This window comes from Peromyscus californicus, unplaced genomic scaffold (genome assembly GCF_007827085.1).
Source record: "Peromyscus californicus insignis strain IS unplaced genomic scaffold, ASM782708v3 Scaffold_8__1_contigs__length_139910024, whole genome shotgun sequence".
Lineage (NCBI taxonomy): Eukaryota > Metazoa > Chordata > Mammalia > Rodentia > Cricetidae > Peromyscus > Peromyscus californicus.
The window spans coordinates 49,110,265-49,132,705 of record NW_026294606.1 but is presented as its reverse complement, the minus strand read 5'-3'; the positions used below and the strand labels follow the sequence as shown (position 1 = coordinate 49,132,705).

Genomic DNA, 22,441 nt, shown 5'->3' with positions numbered 1-22,441 from the left:
AAGAGTCGTCTTTGAAGATGTGACTAAGGATTTTGAGATAAAGAAATTGCCTGGATTATCTGGTCAAGCCCCATGTAATCACAGGTTTTTATATTCAGGGGAACAAGAGAGAGAGGGCCAGAAAACACATGGCAACAGAAAGCAGATTATGACACTGTGTCACGTGATTTCCTAGGTCTAGAAATGCAAGTGATTCTAGAGTTGGAAAAAGCAAGGAAACATTGTTCTCTAGAATACTCCAAATGAATGCAGTACTGTGGATTCATTTTGGACTTCTGGCTTCCAGAATGTAAGATAATACATTAGGTTTGTTTTCAACCACTAAATTTGTGGTCATTTGTTACATCAACAATGACAAATTAATACACACTACCGAACGTATTTCCTACAACCCAGGAATATTGATAAAGCTAGCGGTTACCATTTATTGAATACTTCCTATTTGCTAGGCACTACAGGAAGCCTATGTACATAATCTTAATAGTCCTAGGACAATATTTGAGGTGTAATTAAGATCACGAAACTGACTTTGTGGTATTCCTTGGCTCCCAACTGCCAGGATACCTTCCCATCTGAGTCACAATGCTTATAACTAGAATGTATTAAATCTGGGATAGCCCATGTCGCTTCAAGTTTTTCTGTGCCTTTATCCCGATTCTTCTTTTTCGCTATGTAGGTTTGAGTTTATCTTTATGCTTTAAAGTGCATTATAGATTTGTCCGGTGTTGGTAGAGGCGTAGGGGAGACACCAAGCAACAGCATTCACTTCTGGGGCGTGTGACTTGAAGGAGGTGCTGAAGCCACCTTGACAAGATGCCAGGCAGTTTTAGGTAACTGCAGAGGTGAAAAAAGAGGCAAAGAAAGCTCTTGGGACAGCAGGTTAAAGCTCTCGCCTGTTGAGAATGTCTTGGCTCCAAAAGGACAAGCGATGACAAGGAGCAACCAGCACAAAGCCAGAAGCCCTGCGGGGGGTGGGGGGGGGCCCAGCCTCGTTTCCCAGAGCGACAATTCCGATGCTTCGCCGCCACCGCCAACCCCTAAAACAGTACCAAGTCTCCCGCCCGCTCTTGGGTGTTTTGGAGCCCTCGTGGTCCCGCCTCATTGGCCGCCGCGGAGCCCCGCCTCAGGGAGGCAGAGCGACCTCCGAGCCTGTAGTTCTCCATTTTCAAGGCCTTCCCGTTGTGGGGGGGCCTCACGGGGATGTCGGGACTACAACTCCCAGAAGGCTTTGCACAGAGGGCGTGATCACAACTGAGGACGCCGGGGGCGGGGCCTCCTGGGATGAAGCGGGGGCGCGCAGCACTGGTACATCAGTCGCTGCTGCTGGGAACGGTAGAGTCTTCCTTCCCATCGTGAGGCCGGCGCGCAGACCTCGGGTCCTGGAGGCTCCCGGTTCCCGGGCACTGCCTCCGGCCGTCGTCGTCGCAGCGGCCCGCCTTTCCCCAGCTCTGAGCGGCCGAGGTCACCATGAGTCCGGGGTTCCGCCGGGCCGTCGCCGGGCAGGGGGCGGCGGCCGCCGTGCAATTACTGGTCACCCTGAGCTTCCTCCCAAGTCTCGTCAAGACCCAGGTAAGCCCGAGGGGCGGGCGGCGGGGGACGGGCCGCGCCGGCGTCGCCGAGAGGCCGAGGTGCAGGTGCGAGTGGCCGGCCAGAGACGGAGAGAACCGCACCGGCTAGTGCGGGAAACGTCTGTAAAGCGCGGCTGGCGCGGGGACGCGACACGCGTGGCGGAGGCAGACGGAAGAGGAAGATGGTGACGGCCAGTAAGCGCTAGCGGCTTTATCATTGTGATGGTGACGGGGAGAAAAACCGCGGTGTCTAGAGCAAGAGGGGGATAGAAACCTCTGACACCTTTCCCTCTGGAGATGACAGGCTCTCCACCCTCTTCCTGAGAGGACTAGAGGGGGACAGGACTTCACTTCCTTGAACTTGTGTACTAGAGATTGTCAGGCTTTACCCACTTTATTACGCACCTGTCCTACGTATGCAAAGTGGCATCGCCAGGTAAGCCCACCTAACGACATTCGGAGGGTCTGGGCCCTGACTGTGGGCCTCTAAGTCTATAGTGAGGCTTGCTGGCTGGAGAGTCCGTTGGACTTTGGGGTTGCCTCGATGAGGCAGATATTACTGTACCGTTCTCTATATGCTAGAAAACCAAGGGTTAGCTGATCACAGCCTCTTGCCTTGGAGATAGGTTTGTTGCTTTTTTAGGTGAGTAAGATTTGACTAGGTTGCCAGATGCTGCTGCATCTTGTCTGCACCTGCTGCAAAGTGTTAGCTCAAAGAGCCAAAACGAAGCAAAACAAAAGTGTCTCAGATGGCCTGGTAATGAGGGGGCATGCAGTTTGAAGCAATTAGCACTCATTGCTAAGAAAAAAAAATGATGGTAACTATGAGGGTAACCGTGTAAACATGTTTTTCCGACTTCGTTCTTGATGTTATAATGCCCAGCACTAAATCCTAGAATGCTTGAATATTCTGTTCCTGTTTATGTGAGTGCTCCTTAAATGAATAATTTGATAAAAATAGAAGCAGCATCTGGGAACAGTGGTACACACCTGTAACCCCAGCACTCAGGAGGCAAAAACAAAACAAAACAAAAAAAAAAGAGAATTGCCACAGGTTGGACCCTAGCCTGGGCTACATGCCAAGTTCCAGACTAGCCAGGACTGCATAGAAAGACCCTCTCTCAAAAAAACTAAACAATGAATTAAGCAGAGAAAAAGGAAGGAGAAAGGGAAAGGAAAAGAAACTCTTTATTGAACATGGAGGTTCTCTGACCCCTTCGGTATATTCTGATTCCATCTGGAACTGAGCAAGGAATCAGCATTTTAAACAAGCCTTGCAAGTATCTGTAATACAGTTTTTTTCCCCCACTGCATCTTAGCTTGGCTTGGAAAACACTATGATAGAATTCTGGATGTATTTTCTAGACTTAGCAAAAATAAATTTCCCAGGCTGTCAGTGGCAAAATTATTTTCTAATTACTAGTTTTGTTTGGTTTGAGTGGAATTTACATTAGATGTTTTCATAAAGTCTGATTTCTTATTTTCTTGCTTAATATATGTTGTATATTAATTGCATACTTTATCACCAGTCTAGAAGCTTCACTTAAGGTTTCTCCAGCTACCAATAATCATACTTATTAGTGGTTTATAATGCACCTGTAATTCTATTTCCTTATATACAAATGACTATATATAGTTCAGCAATTAAATATTTGTGCATTTCAAAGTATCGCTGCACTAAACAGGCTACAGAAGTGTATGTATGTTTTGTTTCCCAGTGATACTTTCTAATATAGTCTTTAATAACATTTTTTAGATTTCACCTTAACCTGTAACGTGCTTAATTATATATTTTGTTTGGTACATATCTCAAATGTAAGGCTGTGGTAAGTGAAGTTCAGAGAGCTTAATTGACTTGTTAAGTGACATAAACTAGGGCCCTAATGTAGTCCCTTCTGCTCGACACAGTATTTACAAATTGGCATGCTTGCTTCAGAGTATAGAGAAGCAGAGACCAGAAAATCAGAAAGTGGAACTAAGACAGTATTTTTTTTTAAACTTCTCATGTATCCTAAACTTGGTAGAAAGAAAAAAAAAAAAACCAGTAAAGATAAAGGGAAGAAATTAGAATTTTTGAAAAACCCCTCTGTTCATAAGAAAGTCATTTAAGGAAATAGGTACTTTGCCTTCTATATTGAAAGCAGGAAAATATTTTTGACCATGTGAAAGGATGTTCATTTGTATATCTCATGCCCCATTTTCTTATAAATGAAATGCAAATGTGATTCATGGCATGTTACATACAGTTTTCCTGTAAAGGCATTTCAGTCAGATATATTTGAAATCCTTTAAAATGCCTGTCTGCAGTGGCATAAAAAATCGAGAAGCACACAGCCCCACCAAATGGAAGTCGGAAATGTGGGACTCAGTGAGTGTAACTGTTCCATTACCCTGAGGGTTTCTTTTAAACCCCGAAGATCAAGCTTCTAGTCTCACAGCTTTGTGGGGTGGAATTGGCAAGAACTTACACCAGTGTCTTCCCTAAGCTGGGAGAATGTAAGGCCCCACCACAAAACCTGGACCCCAGAGAGCTACATCCTTGGTGTAAGGTGAAAGTAAAAGAACTTGCTAGAAGAAAGGGATGAAAACTCAGTGGAGACCCTGCGACTGTGAGCGGCCCTCACGTGCCTTTGCAGGCCAAGTTCGTACCGCTTGTGCTAGGATAAGCTTCGGCCGGAAGTTGAATTCACAGCAAGCCCAGGTTCATGTACCCAGGTTACCAGAGAAAGCAAATGCCTGTTCCTCCTAGAAGAGAGTATTTTTCAGCTTAAGGACTTAAGTTGTTTTTTTTCCAGAGATAGTGTTCAGTGGAATAAACAGCTAGCAGTGTGCCCAAAAAAGTAATCGCGAAACTGCAAGGCAAGAGAATGCTGTGATCAGATACGGGTAGCCCCTGTGTTAAGATGCTTGGACTTACAGTATTTTTTTTTTTAACTTTACAGATGTTAGAAAGTTTATCTGCTCAGTAGAAACTGCTTCGTATTTTGATTTTTGTTTTCTCTGACTAGCTGTGCGCTTTAATGCTGAACAGATACAGTAAGCCACAGTTCTCCGTCAGCTATGCCGACACAAGGGTAAACAGCTTGTTCTCCCCAAGTTGTCTCCCGTGTTTCTGAGCTATGATGTATGCCAGGTTGTGTGTCTTGGCTGCACTTCCATTTGATATTTTTGTTTTAGTGGGCTTATTGGGGGAGGTTTCTCATGGGAAGTTGAGGAACATCCATAGTGGAAACACTGGAGACAGTAAGTGACTTTAGGTTCTGAAATTTTTTACGTAAGTAATTTAATATAAGTTTTAATGTATTCAAATAAAAAACACATAGAAGTCTGAAAAAAACAGATTTAAAAGAAAGATCAAAATATTAAAAATAATGAAACTGAAGTTTTCAAAGTAAAATGTAAACCAAGTGTGGTGATATGCACCAATAATCCCTCTCAAGAGGTAGGAGACAGGGTCATAAATTCAAGGTTAGTCTCAGTTAAGTAGCTGATTCCTTCTTTTTTACAGGGTTTCTCTGTGTAGTTTTGGTGTCTGTCCTGGATCTCACTCTGTAGACCACGCTGGCCTCGAACTCACAGAGATCTGCCTGGCTCTGCCTCCTAAATGCAGGGATTAAAGACATGCGCCACTGCCACCTGGCTAGCTGGTTCCTTCTTAGCCTGAGCTACTTGAGACTCTGCCCCCCCACACACTCTAAAAAAGAAAAAAAGAAAGAAAAAGTAAAATTTGAAACTCAAAAGATGGATTAAATAGCTGATTACACCCAGCTGAAGAAATTTAAATTACATATTTTTCCACTTAATCCTTCATCATCTGCCCCTCTGCCCTGTCAGCTCCATGCCTAACAAAAGAGAAGTGCCACAGAGTCATCCATTTACTGGTCTCTGCCAGCTGTTGTGACTGTGTTGGTTACAACCACAGAGGAGCCATTTGTGCTCTTTATAATGTATATTAGGGCCATTTCTTCTTTCCCACTCAAGGGTACGGTTCCCTTCCTGTCTTCTATCTCTCCAGGTCTTTAATTTTTTTCTTCCCCCAATGAGTGGTTACTGTCAATCCTATGATCTTGGGTTCTTGGTATTGAACTCTGGTCCTCACCAAGCATATTAGTGATTGAGCTACCCCCTCCTCCTTTTTAAATTCTGTATCTAGAAAAATTCCCGAGTTGTTTTTATTGCTCCTGTTCTGTTTAGCCTATTTTATTCTTCTTGTTTTACTTAGCCTGTTCATTACAGTCAGACTACTACCCTGAAACTGCTCTCTCTTGTCAAGGTTACCATTGTCTTTGTAGCTAAGACTATAATAGTTCTCAGACCTCAGGTTTACCTGTCAGCAGAACTTTTTCCCCACAGCTCAACCCTTACTCTTTTAAAGTACTTACTTCTTTTGGTATCCAGGATGCTAACTTTCCTGGTTGACTTCCTCTGTAGTGGGCTAGTCCATCTTACAACACTTGCCTTGTTTCTCCTCTGCCCTTGATCACTGGTCATTTGAGCCTCAGGGTTTGTGTCTTTCTTGTTCATCTTATCTGGATGTTTGGTTTGAAAACCCAGCTATGGGCTGGGGAGATGGCTCAGTGGTTGAGCAGTCACTGCTGTTCCAAAGGTCCTGAGTGCAATTCCCAGCACCCACATGGCAACTCACAACTGCCTGATGCCCTCTTCTGGTGTGCAGATGTACATGCTGACAAAGCACCCAAATAAATAAATAAATAAATAAATAAACAAACAAACAAACAGATAGATAGATAGATAGATAGATAAAAAATAAATTAATAAATTAATAATAAATAAATAATTAATAAATAATAAATAAATAAATAAACCAGCTATACCTGAGTCTCAGGTTTATAACTGAACACAAGAAACCTCAGTTCTAGATCACCATATCCAGTTTTTTATTTTCCAGCATTTACATTTGGATAACAAGCATCTCAAACTTCAGAATTAGGAAGAAATGAATGTAGTACCTCATTAGGACAAATCCACTACTCCCTCATACCTTTTTGTGCTTTCTTGATTGGTAAAAATTAAACCGTAGATAAATATTAAATATTCAGGAGGGCATGGCTCAACATTACTCCTGATCTTTGGTGGTGAGATACTGACCTAATGTAAAAACTTTGGAAGTCAGCCTGCTGTTCACCTATAAAGCTGAATGTGTACTTAAAGCAGTTTTACACCTGAGATTATCACCTTGAGAAAGTCTTGCACATGTATCCAAGATATATGTACAAAGATGGATGTGTACCTTTGTTCTTTAGCCTAATTTATAATCAATATGGAATACATTTGTTTCCTGTTTGCTGCTATAACAAATCTCCACAGTTTAGTCATTAAAAACAATATAATTTTTTTAATCTTATAATTTTGAAGGCCAAAAATCTGAAATTGAGTTTTACAGTGCTAAAATTATGACAACAAGGTGGGAGCCCTGGAGGGTATAGATGGGAACTGTTTGTGCTTCTGCCAAGCTTCTAAAGGCATCTTTATCTTTGGCTTGTGACTTCTTCCGGTATCTTCAATGTTGGTACTGCATCCTCTTCAAATTTCTCCTGCCTTCTCCTGATAAAAAAAAATCTGTTAACTCTATTGGTTTCCCTTGAGTAATCCAGTATAATCTTCATGTCTTAAGATCCTTAATCACATCTTTAAATTTTACTTTTTAAAATTTTTAGTGTGTGTGTGTGCACTTGCTTGCTTGCACAGCATGCATGTAGAGATCAGAGGAATTGGTTGTTTCCAACTTTGCAATGGATTCCAGGGATCAAACTCAAGTAACCATGCTTGCCCGGCAAGCATCCTTAACCCACTGAGCGATCTTACCTGTCCCCGTCACATCTTTAAAGCCTCTTGCTTTGTAAAATAATATCCTTTTTTCTTTTTTCTTTTTCCCTGAGACAAGGTTTCTCTGTGAAGCAGTCCTGGCTGGCCTGGAACTCACTTTGTAGACCAGGCTGGCCTCGAACTCACAGAGGTCCACCTGCCTCTGCTTCCCGAGTGCTGGGATTAAAGACGTGCACTACCACCACCTGGCAAAATAATATCCTCTTAAGATTAAGTTTGTGAGCTGGGAAGTGATGGTGCACACCTTTAATCCCAGCACTCAGAAGGCAGAGGCAGGTGAATCTCTGCGTTCAAGGTCAGCCTGGTCTACAGAGCAAGTTCCAGGATAACCAAGGCTACACAGAGAAACTGTGTCTTGAAAAACAAAATAAAACAATAAAAACAACAACAAAAAGATTAGATTTGTGGAATAGTATCTTAGGAATCAGGACTTGCATACCCTGGGATGTTCTTCCTTCTGCATGGAGCAAAATAGAATAGATAAGCTGTGATTTTTTCATATTATAAAGCACTATTTCCAACAGGGAAAGTAAATGAGCCAGCTGTAAGTAAAACTTACCATTATAGACAATGCCAAAGTAAAATGTTAGCAAAAGTAGCACCATGTGGAGAATTGAAAGGAAATGATACTGATATTAAAAAACAGAGGAATTGTGAGTATACTATTTAGGGATGCATACAAAGAAAATTGGTTACAACCGTAAGCTTTATTTTAACCTTTTAGGTAGATGTAATTGAGAAGGAACTTCAAGGATGTGGGCAATATTCACATTTACATTTCAAACGTTTGGTGGCACACAGGGTTTATCTGAATAGTCTTTAAAAGTTACAGATATGTATTAACAGCAGTTTATACTTCTCACAATGAAAATGGCTTTTGTGCATGTGCATACATGCATGTGGAGGCTAGAAGTTGACATCAGGTGCCATCAATCTCTCTCCACCTTATTTTTTTGAGACAGTCTTGATGAAGTTGGAACTCATCAATTCAATTGTACAGGCTGACCAGCAAGGCCCAGGGATCCTCAGTCTCCGCCTCCTTAGTGCTGTCTCCCCAGCTTTTTTTTTTTTTTTTTTTTTGGTTTTTCGAGACAGGGTTTCTCTGTGTAGCTTTGCGCCTTTCCTGGAACTCACTCGGTAGCCCAGGCTGGCCTCGAACTCACAGAGATCCGCCTGGCTCTGCCTCCCGAGTGCTGGGATTAAAGGCACGAGCCACCACCGCCCGGCCTCCCCAGCTTTTTATGTAAGTGTTGGGGATCTGAATTTAGGCTTTTATGCTTGTGTGGCAGGCATTTTGCTGATTGAGCCATCTTTCCAACCCCTGAAAATACTTAGAAGTATGATGGTTTACAAACCAAAAGTTTTCAGTTTAAAAAAATTACTAAGAAAGAGCACTTACTTTAAAAGGTTTGTTGTTTGTTTTATTTTGGGGTGGGGAGGCAGTGTTTCTTTGTGTAATCCTGGCTGTCTTGGAACTCACTTTGTAGACCAGGCTGGCCTCAAACTCAAAGATCTGTGTGCTTTAACAAATAAATCTTGCCTGGAGATCAGAGTGAGGAGCTAGCCACTAGAGGCCAGACAGTGGTGTCACATAACCTTTAATGCCAGCACTTGGGAGGTGGAGACAGGAAGTGATAAGGCAGGGCAGAGAGAGGAAGTGATAAGGCAGGGTGGAGACAGGAGCTCCACTTCTTTCTAGCTGAGGATTAGATAGAGGTTAAGAAGTCTCTCTAGTGGCTGGCTCTTTTACTGATCTTTCAACATTTATCCTAATATCTGACTCTGGGTTTTTATTATTAAGACCAATTAGAATATGTCTGCCTGCCTCTGCTTCCCAAGTGCTGGAATTAGAGGCATGTGCCATAGTGGTAGTTTGAATAGGTATGGTCCCCATAGACTCAAGTGTTTACATGCTTGACCCATCGGGAGTGGCACTGTTAGTAGGTGTGGCCTTGTTGGAGGAAGTGTGTCTGTGTGGAGGCAGGCTTTGAGGTCTCATATATGCTCAAGCCACACCCAGTGTGACAGTTTCTCTTTCTGCTGCTGTGGATCAAGATGTAGAAATCTCAGCTTCTTCTCCAGCACTGCCTTCCATGATGACAGTAGACTAAACCTCTGAAACTGTAAGCCAGCCCCAATTAAATGTTTTCCTTTATAAGAGTTGCCATGGCCAGGCGGTGGTGGCACACGTCTTTAATCCCAGCACTCAGGAGGTAGAGGCAGATGGATCTCTGTGAGTTTGAGGCCAGCCTGGTCTACAGAGTGAGTTCCAAGACAGGCTCCAAAGCTACACAGAGAAACCCTGTCTCAAAACAAAACAAAACAAAACAAAAAAACAAAAAACAAAAAAAAAAGAGTTGCCATGGTGTCTCTTCACAGCAATAAACCCTTACTAAGACAGCCACCGTACCTGACTTAGAAAAAGTATTTTAAAAACAGCTCTGTGTGTGTGTGTGTTGCTTGAGAACCTAGAAGTGCAATGGAATTTGGGAGTTAGTAAGAGGATTCTAGGAAGAAGGATGGTAAGTGTAGAATTCCAGAGCTGAAATGCTGGACAACTAACCCTTGTTCTTTATGTAAAGGTAACATTGCTGCCTCCATGAGGGAGGAAGTTGAAAGAGACACTTCCACTCAGGGAAAGAAAAAGGATTGGCTAGGACTTCTACTTCCGTTCACTGCTTGTGTGTCTCCTTCCATCCAAGGACTTCATGAATAGAACCTTTAATGGGCAGAGTCCTGTACCTGTTTTTAATGAAAACCTTGAACTGAGATAGTTGCAAGTGTAGGAAATAATACAGAGAAGTGCTGTGTTCCCTTTACCAAGTTATCACAATGGTAACATCTTGTAAAGATATAGTACAGAGTTATAAACAGGATGTTGCCATTGCAGGATGCTTTAGTATTTCCCGAATCTGTGTCCATTATTTGGATGTATTCACATTTTTATTACATTGCAGTTTTGTGCATTCACCACCACAGGGAAAATATGGATCAGGTTAATCACTTCAATCATCTATGCTGCTCCTATCCTCCTCCCCACATCATTATCATCATCTCGTGTGTGTGTGTGTGTGTGTGTGTGTGTGTGTGTGTGTGTGTGTGTGTGTGTGTGCGCTCACACCTGCACAATATGTGCACAATCCACCTGTGGATACGGACACATGTGGACGTCAGATGACAACTTTTGGGAATTGGTTCTTCCTTTCCACCGTGGGATCCAGGGTCGTCAGGCTTGGGGGATAAGTGTTTTTACCTGCTGAACCATCTTAGTGTCTGTATTGCCTTGCATTACCACACTATCTTGTTCCCACTTCAGCTCTTATCCCTACCTAGTCTCTAAGCCCTGGAGACCAGCACACTTTTCACCATTTCTAAAACTTTTCAGAATGTTCTGTACATGGAACCATAGCATGTAACTTTGGGGGATGCTGTTTTTTACTCAGGAGACTTCTCCCGGCATTAATTCAAGTTGTGCACATATATATATACACACACACATTGAGAGTCATTTTTAATAAAGCTGAAGAATGTCTTTGGGAATTTTTTGGACTTAGAATTTACCTCTTATATACCTGTTTCTCTTCTTGGATTCATGGATACAGACTTTAAAGCCTGGTAGATTTGGGAGTTAAGTTCTGTAGGTATGTAAAACAATCAATGTAAGCTTGTTAAACCATAATTTCCTTATTTTCAGGATAGTTTTAAAGAGTAGATGAGGTGACATACTAAAGCTCTTAACTCCATGCCTGGCACATAAGTGACAGCCTAGAGGAAAGATGCAGGTGGTCTCAGCAGTGGCATTACACTGTGGCTTCTAAGTTAGTCTGGAATCCAGTGGCTCCTTGCATTTTTATTGGTGTTTAGGCAGAGGAAAGGCAGAAGTATCTTCCATTTGGAGCCCTAAAAGGTTTGGTATTTCAAAGTAGATATATGTAACTTTCTTGGGTTTTGTGGTTGTTTTTTATATTCAACTGCCATAGTTAAAAAATGACTGCTTTAATGTCATGAATCTTAAAAGTAGTTTTTACAGTAGTTATTTTGTGTATGTGTTGGGGGCTGAGTACACACGTGGCATGGCATGTATACAGAAGTCACAGGATAAGTTCAAGAGTCAGTTCCTGCCTTCCCCTCTGTGGAGGGAGATTGAATTCAGCTCGTCAGACTTGGCAGCAAGCACTTTTTACCCACTAGGCCATTTAATTGGCCCTAATGTTATGAATCTTAATCAGTAAAACTGGCCAACTTGAATGAATTCTTTTAATATAATAGACTAGATTTAAAACATTAGTGATTTGTATATCTTGTATCTTATACATATGTACGTTCTAGGTGACTGGAGTTCTGGATGATTGCTTGTGTGACATTGACAGCATTGATAACTTCAACACCTACAAAATCTTCCCCAAATTACAAAAGTTACAAGAACGAGACTATTTTCGTTATTACAAGGTAAGGTGGAAAATTTTAATTCTGTTAATCCAAAGACTTCTATATAGTTGTCAGCAAATGTGACTTGTTTTATTATGTTTTTCAAAATAAATCTTTTAAAAATGAAACTTTAATAAATAAAAGTATCATAGTGGAAAAATTATTTTATTACATACCAAGAATCTGTACCCCCTCCCTATGTTTGAGGAATCATGCTTTCAGTTTTGGTTTTGACATGAAGACTCCTCCTTTACAGACATTCCAGTTGCCCACACTGTCAGCCTCTGTGAGCATAGGTTCTGTGGTCTGACTGAGCTGTCCGGGCTTCAGGTGGGCGTCATGTTTGTATAATGGGTGTGTTGTAAGCAATGCAGAGTAACAGACTGTCACTGACCTGCCGTGCGGGGGCTGCAGACCAGGTGATGCTACAAGTAGAACACACCCTTGCAGTAATTCTGTAGAATCTGTTTTTAACCTCGAGTGAGTCTCTAGGCCTTCTGGAAATACCAGAAAAGGCAGTAGCAGACTTTTAAGTATGTCAGCAATCAGAACTCAGAGAAACAACTGCAATTTTACATTTTTAAGGAGAAAATACCAAAAGTGTAGTCTAGTGAATTAAAAAAATTATTAGTGTATATCCACCAAACAGTGGGCTTTATGATGGCCTTTTGGTTCAAGTCCATCATGTACTTTGACCATAATTCACTCCCTGTTCCTCCAGTCTGTGTCCTCTGTGTGTGTGCACAGCTCTATTTCACAACTAGATTTTAAAGCTATGTTTGACTTTGGTCTTGTTCTTGCTTTCAGGATTTAGTTGGTATATAATTTGATTTTCATTTCAGTTTGTTCTAAAATTTAAACATGGTTTCCTTTTTAATCTTGATTCTGAATAGATTATCTTAGCTCTTTAAATATTTTTGAGGGTGAAAATTTTAGTCTTTTGGCAATTGTAGGTTGTTCAAGAAGATAAATTAGAAAATTACAGATTTGGGAACCAATTCCTTTGCCCACAAATACTAAGAATATCCAGAAAGGAGTGAATGTTTCTCCTTTGTACAGAATCTGTTAGGAGTTCAAAGACAAATCTGTACCTAAACTATGGCTGATCTTTCATTTCTCCTTTGTACAGAATCTGTTAGGAATTCAAAGACAAATCTGTATCTAAACTATGGCTGATCTTTCATTACAAATAAGATAGGTGCTTCTAAGTTCCAGCATGAAATCACTGACTGTATGTGAAGCTGTTTCCTTTATAATATTAGAAAAATCATGTGAAGTTACTTTCATATTTCAAAATGGTTGAACATACCAACTTCATGTGGTTCAGTCTAATGCAGTAGAAACTTCCTGTGTGCTGTCAGAGACTGTGCCTTCATTGGGTGTACAGGTGACATTGCCACTGACTCTGTCCCAACCCTCACTCATGTACACCTCCCTTTTGGGATTGCATCTTCTATTTTTGTATCCATACAAGGCCTGCTCCATTGAGGAATTGAATATTTGGATGAATAGATATCTCATTTACTCTTCATACGAAGTTTTGTTATTATCCACATTTTTAAACTGAAGAAATCATAGGCCTGAGTATCCTAAGTAGGGTACTTGTGTTGACTAAAAAAACCCAGAAGTTTGAGAAAGAGAGAAAATAATTAAGTAGTGTACGAAATTTAAAGACTGACTGAAGTAGTACACTTGAGAAAAGATGAAAGTGGAGCAGGCACTAGTGGCCGTTCTCTTTAGGATACCACCAAAACTTCGTGGTGGTTGAATCTAGGCTATCTGACCTGTTAGGCATCTAGGCAAGCACTGTTCCACTGAGCTGTGTCATCAGCCCTACAACTTCCGGGCTGAATGAGCTGTTTTCCCGTAGCTTTTGTTCTTTATACAAGAGTCAGATTTCTAGAGGAGAGAATCATGATTGGTCCAGGTAGTCATGTGATACCTTTACCAAAAGAAGGAAGTATACTTTGGATGACAGTGCCATTCAAAGGAACATGAGGAATCATTGTTTATCAAGGAGAAATAAGACCTTTCCAGAAGAAGGGAAAATGAAAGTTAAGTAGGCAAAAATAACAAAGTTGATTTCAAACACACACACAGATAGATACTTGGATTCAGCAAACAAGGAAGTGGAGGTAGAAGCAACCACTCACCTTTGCAGCTGGGCAGTTGGTTGCATTGATGACTTCATGACAGCCTCTAGTCTTAGTACTGTGGATACAGCAGTGAACAAGACAAAGCTTTGGTTCTGCTTAGAGAGATAAACACTAAGTAAATAGACAGTGAACTGTAATGTCAGATGTAAGGTGAATGCTGTAGAGAAAAAGCAGGAGACAGTATAAATGGGGCGGCGTAAGGGATATAGAGATAAGTAGCCTTGCTTTGATGAAATGTTCAGGAAAGGATGGTATTTATGCTAATGTGACATTTGAGCAAAGACCATCCTAATGTGAAAGTATAAGTGTGGTGAGATCTGTGGAAAACATTCCAGGGAAGTTGAATGAGTAGGCTGAAGAGTTTTGACACAGGAGTAAGCTTAGTATATTTGAAGAATTAGAAGAAGGCTTAGGCCACAGAAGCAGGTGAATGAGGAGGAGGATTAGAGAGGTAGTTTGGGGCCAGCTTTAAAAGCATGAGCATGTACACATGGCACATACACAAATACATATACAAACACACACCAAAACTATACAGCAATATATTGGGTGGTGGTTACATTCTAATTACTACTTTAGAGGGTCTAGCCAAGGCCTGCTGCTGTTGAAAGACCTCAGTAAGGTGGAGAAACAAGCCCCCTATAGGAGCAATAGCAGATAAAGAGAATGGGCAGTATAGAGACTTTGGGACTTAAGGAACCTGGTGTGTCAAGCAGAAATGTAGTGTAACAGATGAGGTAAAGGAGACAGAGGACAGTGGCTACAGAGCGGCACCTGTAGAGCTGCTGCAGGGTTGGGTTTGCTCCTCCAAGGGGAGGAAAAGGCACAGGAAAAGCTCTGAGCAGACTCTGGTAGGGTCTGCTTGCTTTTGATGTAACTGTTGCTGTGTGCAGTACATAGTGGCAGAAAGTGGGGAACTGTTGCAGTAGCTTAGGCAGGAGACAAATGGTGGTTGTGGAAGTGGTAAAAAAATAAGTAACAAGTAAGAGAGGAAACAGAAAACGTTGATTTTTAGCTTGGGCAATACATCTGTAAGTCCTGTTGGATTATCAGCTTCCTGTTGTATGAAGAATTTGGAAATCAGTAACCTCTGCCATTTTGTCCATTCTTTGCCTCCTAACAATGGTGGGACTGGTGGTTCTTCATTCTTTTTTTGTTTGTTTGTTTTGTTTTTTTGAGACAGGGTTTCTCTGTGTAGCTTTGCGCCTTTCCTGGAACTCGCATTGTAGACCAGGCTGGCCTCGAACTCACAGAGATTCGCCTGCCTCTGCCTCCCAAGTGCTGGGATTAAAGGCGTGCGCCACCACTGCCCGGCGGTTCTTCATTCTTAACACCACAAAGCTCTCCATTGCTGTAGCCAAATACACATGTCCCCCACTTTTCATCTTCCTAAAGTATGACCTCCTCAGAGGCTCTACCCATCAGCATCACTACTACATAACTCTGGGTTCTCCTTTGGAACATGTACTACAATTTGTAATGAAATAAACTTGTTAGTATTTGATTTCTCTTTTCTTCAGGATATTATAAGTCCTAGAGAGAGAAAGCTCTCTTTTGCCTTGAGCCTACCCCGGTGTCTGACAGATAGCCAGTGCTCAGTTCATACTGACTGAGGGAGTGTGGGCACCCTGATGCTAAGGTGGTGGTGAGTGTTTGGGGAATGTTAAAGTCATTCTGAAATGCTGCCCAATGATAGCTATGCTTCAGAGGAGCAGGGAACTTAAATGCTGTCCCTCTTTTCCAATGTCAGAGAACCCATAGCCATTTGTTTTAAAAGTTAACATGCCACCCAGCTGCAGTCATTTAATATCTGAACTGTGTACGTGCCACAGGACTAGAAGTTTCTCCCTCTTATCACCACTGTGTCACCATGCCCAACATAGTGACATTGGCAAACATTCTGTAATTATCATACTCAGTTGTTAATGTTGATTTCTTCTTCCTCGAAAGGTTAATCTGAAGCGACCATGTCCTTTCTGGGCAGAAGATGGCCACTGCTCAATAAAAGACTGTCATGTGGAGCCCTGTCCAGAGGTACAGTAAGTAAGAGTATAATAATGTGGGGGAGGCTTCCTCTTGGGCTTTCAAAAAACCACAACCTCTGTATCCTTGTTTATTATGATTTATTCACAAACTTCATAGGCTTTCAGCTCTTATGACTAGACCCCTTGAAAGATGAGTTGAGGAAATCTGTGTCCAGTCCTGTTGGTGATGGGATGTGAACATAAGTCTTGATTCTAAAATGGGAGGAAGACCAGAGCCTTGTTCTAGGATTAGACCTGCAGTGGCCTTCATTGATCTTGCTTCATAGGCAAAAAGAAAAGTTCAGGACTTTAAACTTCACATTTAAAATGGAGATTTCAGTGTATGAAGTGAGAAAATCCAGCCTAGAGTTTCATTGCTTTTTTTCTTTAAAAATATGTTTACTACCATATAAATAAAGCATAACAATTATTTTTACCAAGGGACTGTTACATTTTAGGGATGTGTGGGGGTGGGGGGTGGGGGGTGTCAGACAGACAGACACACATACACATATATAGGAACCTACATTCTCACACATAATAGGCTGGTACCACTGAGATACACCCCAAGTTCTGATACTTCAGTTTTGACATATAACAAAATTTTAAATTATTCTCCCTCAGTAACAATTAGTTTTAAGCTATATTTCAGTTTTCAATTCTTTTCTTACCAAATCAGGCTAGTTTGTGGGCCTTAAAAATAGTTTTAAAAAAGAGCGTCTGGACCAGTGTCATCCTAAATGGAAGATTCTTTAAAAATGATCTTTCTGCCGGGCGGTGGTGGCACACGCCTTTAATCCCAGCACTCGGGAGGCAGAGCCAGGCGGATCTCTGTGAGTTCGAGGCCAGCCTGGGCTACCAAGTGAGTTCCAGGAAAAGGCGCAAAGCTACACAGAGAAACCCTGTCTCGAAAATCCAAAAAAAAAAAAAAAAGATCTTTCTTTTCCAACAAGAATAAGATATTCATGGAAAGTGATTTTAGTTTTAAATGATCTCAGACTTGTAGGAAAGTTCTAAGAATGGTCCAAGGACCCCATGGACGTGTTATTCAGATCACCTGGATGTACATGTTTGCTTTACTCCCTGAACCATTTAAGCGTGCTGTAGACTGGTCCTTTATGTCTGAATACTGTTGTATTTCATTAGAAGCAAAGCTTTTTTTTTTTTTGTATATGACTATAGCCAAATTAACAAAATCAGGATATTAATCATTTTGATAGACAGTAATCACATGTCATCTGCTGACTATGTGTTGTGCTTTGTAGCTTGTCAGTCCAGTCCGATGTAAGGGCTGCATGTTGTTGTCCTGTTTCTTTAGTTCCTTCTCCTCTGGAACAGGAGCCAGTATTTTTTTTTTCCTGCCGAGATCAGAACCCAGGACCTGTGCATGCCAAACAAGCACCTGGCCACAGAGCTACACACCCAGGCCTGCCCATTTTTAAATAGTTTTCTTACTGTTGAATATTAGAAGTTCATTATTTGGCTTTGGTTGTTTGAGATAGGGTCTCATTATGTAGCCCAGGTTGGCCTGGGAATTGATATGTTCCTGTCTCAGCCTGTGCCATGTAGCTAGACCTGACCGATTTGACTTTGATACTCTGTATTCGTGTGTGTGTGTGTGTGTGTGTGTGTGTGTGTGTCTGTGTGTGTGTGTGTGTGTGTGTGTGTGTGTGTGTGTGTGTGTGTGTGTGTGTGTTTGGATTTGGATTTTTGGAGATAGGTTCTTTCCCTATAGCCTAGGCTGGCCTTGAATTCATGGCAGTCTTCCTTCCTCAGTTTCCTGAGTTCTGGGATCACAAGTATGAGTCACAATGCTGGCTGGCTTCTAAGTTGAGTGTTTAATTCCTAAGTTCAAATGACCAATTACTTTCCATCTGTAGTGCATTATAGCCTCTTCTGTGCTACATTTCTGATAGGAAATAAACACACTGTTGATCAAAAACTCACAATAGAGGCTGGAGAGGTGGCTCAGGGGTTAAGAGCATTTGCTGCTCTTACATAGGTCCTGTCTTTAGTTACCAGTACTCACATGGTAGCTCAGAGCCATCCATAACCACAGGTCCAGGGGATCCAGTGCCTGCCCTCTCTGGCTGCCACAGACAGTAGGCATACACATGATGTTCATGCATATATGCTGGCAAAACACTCATACACATAAAGTATACATTTTTTAAAAAGAGAAGTCATAACATAGGAAGCAAAGTACATATGCATTTGAGATCAGTTTCTTCTTGTTCCCCTCCTTTCCTCTGATAGCAGCCATCCTTTCTGATTGTCTTCTAAGTAATGTTACTGTTTTTCTTTTAAGAGCAAAATTCCAGTTGGAATTAAAGCTGGGCCTTCAAATAAGGTAAGTTACTTTTCTTCCTTGAGTATTTCTGGATATGGGTGGGCCACGAGTTTAGCTGAGCATGGAGACACTTGGCCTCAGAATTCAAATCGTTAACTCTTGAATCAAGCAGTGAGACCATGCATTCCTAGCTTCTTTTGAAATGACATCCGTTTGCAGAATCTCTAGATGAAAAACTCTAAGTTGTAGCTGCAGCAAAAAATACTAGTAGCTATTTTCATTCTTCTGTTTCAATTAGTGTCTGTTAGGTTCAGATTACATTATACAAAGAAAATTATTACCATCATATTTTGAGCCAAGTACTTGGAAATGGTGTTAAGGTATTCTTTGTGCCCCCCTCCCCCCATTAATGAGTAAGCTGTGTTCTTAGCTGGCAGTTAACTCTCATTTTCCACTGCTGCACATACATGATGAAGATCTTCTTTCTCTGCCTTCTTGTGTACTGTCTCCTTGTTCTATCCATCTCTTCCATGCATTGTTGATATTCACTCGCTCACATTTACTTTGGTTTCAAAGCTATAATAAACAAAGCAGTATCAAGGTAGTGCACCTGCTGAACACCATTCTAATCCCATTTTACTTCCTCCTCCCCAGAGCCATCCATTTCCTGAAGTGACTTATGTAGTTCTGCTCTGACTACATATGTATCTGTCTATAAATAACACACTTTCAGAGCATGTGTCTGCAGTACAGTAATATACAAATTATTTTATGGAAAGTTAAAAATTTTAGTAATTTCTTCAAGTTGAAAATAATTTTCAGTTTACATTTTGGCTCATTGTTTTTGCTTCTAAACTTCTTTCTCTGTTGACACATTGGATCTTGTGCATTCACCCTCACGGCAATATGCTAGTTGTTTGTTTGACTAACAGTAACCACCCTGCATGTGGACGTTTAGTCATTCTGGTTCTTTGCTCTTGCAGTGAAGCACTGGCATTTTTATCCCCAGCTTCACTGTATGCACATGAAAGTTTCCGTAGTACTGTGTATAGAAGTGGGATGCTAGACAATTTTAAAATGATTCAAAACACTAAGATGGTTATAATATTAAAAAAATGTTTCCTTGGGATATGGTCTAAGTTGAAGACTCCATTCTAAGGACTTATGTGTCTGTAAAATTATAGATACATATTTATCCAATTTCTTTCTTGGATGACATCATCACCAGCATACACATGCTGTTGCATTTTTAATGCCTTTGCTCACTTAATGGGTAGAGATTTATGCCTTATTTTTAAGTCTTTCTTACAGTAAGGATTTTGATGGTAGAACAAGTCATCATTGATAGATTGTCTGCTGAAGAAGAGCTAATCACTGTCATTCAACTTCATATGAATTTTCTTGTAGTACTTGCAAGTGGCAAACAATACCAAAGAACTGGAAGACTGTGAGCAGGCTAACAAGCTGGGCGCCATCAATAGTACATTAAGGCAAGTTTAGTTGTACTTTGTTTATATCAATGACTTTTTTTTCCAAGTCAGGTTTCTCTGTGTAGCCTTGGCTGTCCTGGAAGTCACTCTCTAGACCAGGCTGGCCTTGAACTCAGAGATCTGCCTGCCTCTGCCTCCCAGTTGCTGGGATTAAAGGTATGTATCATCACAGCCCAGTGTGCCACCACAGCCTGAGTTGTGCTTTTGATATTTGGGGGTTGGTATTTGGGGGTTCTATAAATGTAGAAGCAACTTAAATTTAAAGAATTCAGAAAACAAGCTGAACTACTTTAGAAAAAATAACATTACTACATTTGTATGTCAGTTGAGTTTTGTATATAAGGGCTTGTTATATGTTTTGTAAATTAAATTCAAAGTAATTACTAGGGCTCAGAATCATTTTAAAGTAGTTAGGAAATATAAACAACTCATCAAAAGTGATAGCTGTGTTTTTCATGTGACTTTTTATCATTCCTTCATTTAACTACTGCTAGAATTTGTGGCATCATCTTCTGAAGAAATGATCTCTATTTTTGTTCACTAGAATGCAATGTTAAAATGTCAGCTCCAAATGTAATTGTTTTTTATTCCTCCTTCCCATAGTAATGAAAGCAAAGAAGCATTCATTGACTGGGCGAGATATGATGACTCACAGGATCACTTTTGTGAACTTGATGGTAATAAAATAAATTGTCATCATCACTTTAACCTGAAGCCTTTTATAAGACAAACTGTTGAAAATATGACCTAAATTAGTGTTTAACACTAGATTTCTCTATGGAGACCTTACCATTGGTAGTGGCATTAATTGTGAGAGGTTAATAGCAAGAGGCTAAGACATGATTCAGTCTTAGATCTGAGTCCCAAACCTGTATTAACATTCCAGCATGCCATCTCCTGTGGGCCTTCACTTCAGATCACTTGGTTCTGTGAACAGGCCATGAGAATTTGGTGGAGTTCTCAATAAACCATAACAATTCCTGCAGTACTAGGGAGGACTCTGACTTGTGTTCCTTATAGCCCTCTCTTTCCAAGCATCCCTTGGAAGGATACATAGGCAGGATGGGGTCAGACAAGTAATTACCGCTCCTCTTAACAAAAGAAAATTACAGTAACTCAAAATTGACTGAGAATATTTCCACTGTGTTGTGCATTCAAATCATTCATTTGACCTCTCTTCAGTTTTTAATGTAGTGTTAACTTGTGGGAAGTAGGAAAGAACTTGAGACTCAACCTACACAGACGGAAATGGACAGCAGCAACTTCCAAGTCCTTTAGGAATCTTAAGATGGTCATGCTGCTTTGTAATGATTTGAAGAAGATTCTTAGATTGTCTTAGTTTTCTATTGCAGTGATAAAATACCTCTACCAAAGCAGCTTATACAAGAAAATTTAAAAAAGAGCATTTAATTGGACTTCACAGTTTCAGAGGGCTAGAGTCCATGGTGGTAGAGTGAAAGCGTGTGGCAGGAATAGCTGAGAGCTCACATCTGGATCCTCAAGCACGAAGCAGAGAGAGGGAACACCAGGAATGGCTGGAGTCTCTTGAAACATCAAAGCCCACCCCCAGTGACCCAGTTCCTCCAACAAGGCATCTTCTGATCCATCCCAAAGAGTTCTACTAACTGGGGATCAGGTATTCAAACATATGAGTCTATGGAGCCATTCTCATTCAGACCACACCAAACTGTGCTGTCGTGCACTTTAAGATGGAGTAAGTTATGGAGGGCTCATGCTGTAGAAGAGTCAAGATGAGAACTGAGAGCTCAAGTGTTACCATGGTTATCTAGATATACAAATAGACAACCAGGGCAATGTGAAATGCCCTCATTGTGATGGTTAGAGTTGATGGTTTGTCAGAGCTACCTTCTGAGTGGAAGTACCTCAAGTCACTGTTTATTTTACTTCACTGTTCTTTCATTTGCTCCGGTTGACACTTAAGTATGCTTACCAGAGAGGCACTTCTTAGTGCCACGACTCATGCCTGTGATCCCTGTACTTGGGATATAGAGGAGGGAGGATCAGAAATTCAAAGTCATCCTTGGCTACATAGAAGTCAAGGCTAGCTTGGCTACAGATAGATACCTTATCTCAAGGTAGAGGCAGGACAGACAACTGAGGTTACCCTCTGGTCTCTATGTGGTTAGCATGGTCAAATAGAAAAGATAGCTTTGTAGAGGGAAGGAAACTTTCAGGGAGGGGGACATAGGAGTTATAAGGCACATCAGTGTAAAGAATACAATTTCTGTTTGAATTAGTTAGAATCAGTGTCATAACTGGCCTGTGGGAGAGGATGGCCATAGCACCACTATGGGAACTAGTTGCATTGCTCACTCTGGACAGAAGGAATTCTTTATCAGTGTGGGTCAGGGGTTATCTGTTGCTAGAGTTTTCCTGCCTGGCCCACAGTCAGGACAAATCTCTCTCACCTGCCAGTCCCAAGCCGCTCAAACCCGATCAAGTAAACACAGAGACTTATATTGGTTACAAACTGTATGGCCATGGCAGGCTTCTTGCTAACTGTTCTTGCAGCTTAAATTAATCCATTTCCATTAATCTATACCTTGCCACATGGCTCGTGGCTTACCGGCATCTTTACATGCTGTTTCTCATCATGGCGGCTGGCAGTGTCTCTCTG

The 22,441-nt window shown here is 41.2% G+C and overlaps 1 protein-coding gene across 1 annotated transcript in view; it reads left to right on the top strand.

Moving 5' to 3' along the window:
* The first annotated feature begins 1,272 nt into the window (after positions 1–1,272).
* Ero1b (endoplasmic reticulum oxidoreductase 1 beta) overlaps positions 1,273–22,441 on the top strand; it is a 39,769-nt gene continuing 18,600 nt past the window's right edge. The window contains exons 1-6 of the mRNA XM_052726984.1: positions 1,273–1,569; positions 11,745–11,864; positions 15,950–16,033; positions 18,332–18,373; positions 19,721–19,803; positions 20,407–20,480. Of these exons, the coding sequence (XP_052582944.1) occupies positions 1,468–1,569; positions 11,745–11,864; positions 15,950–16,033; positions 18,332–18,373; positions 19,721–19,803; positions 20,407–20,480 (505 nt within the window). The 5' untranslated portion in view covers positions 1,273–1,467. The remainder of the gene's footprint in view (positions 1,570–11,744; positions 11,865–15,949; positions 16,034–18,331; positions 18,374–19,720; positions 19,804–20,406; positions 20,481–22,441) is intronic.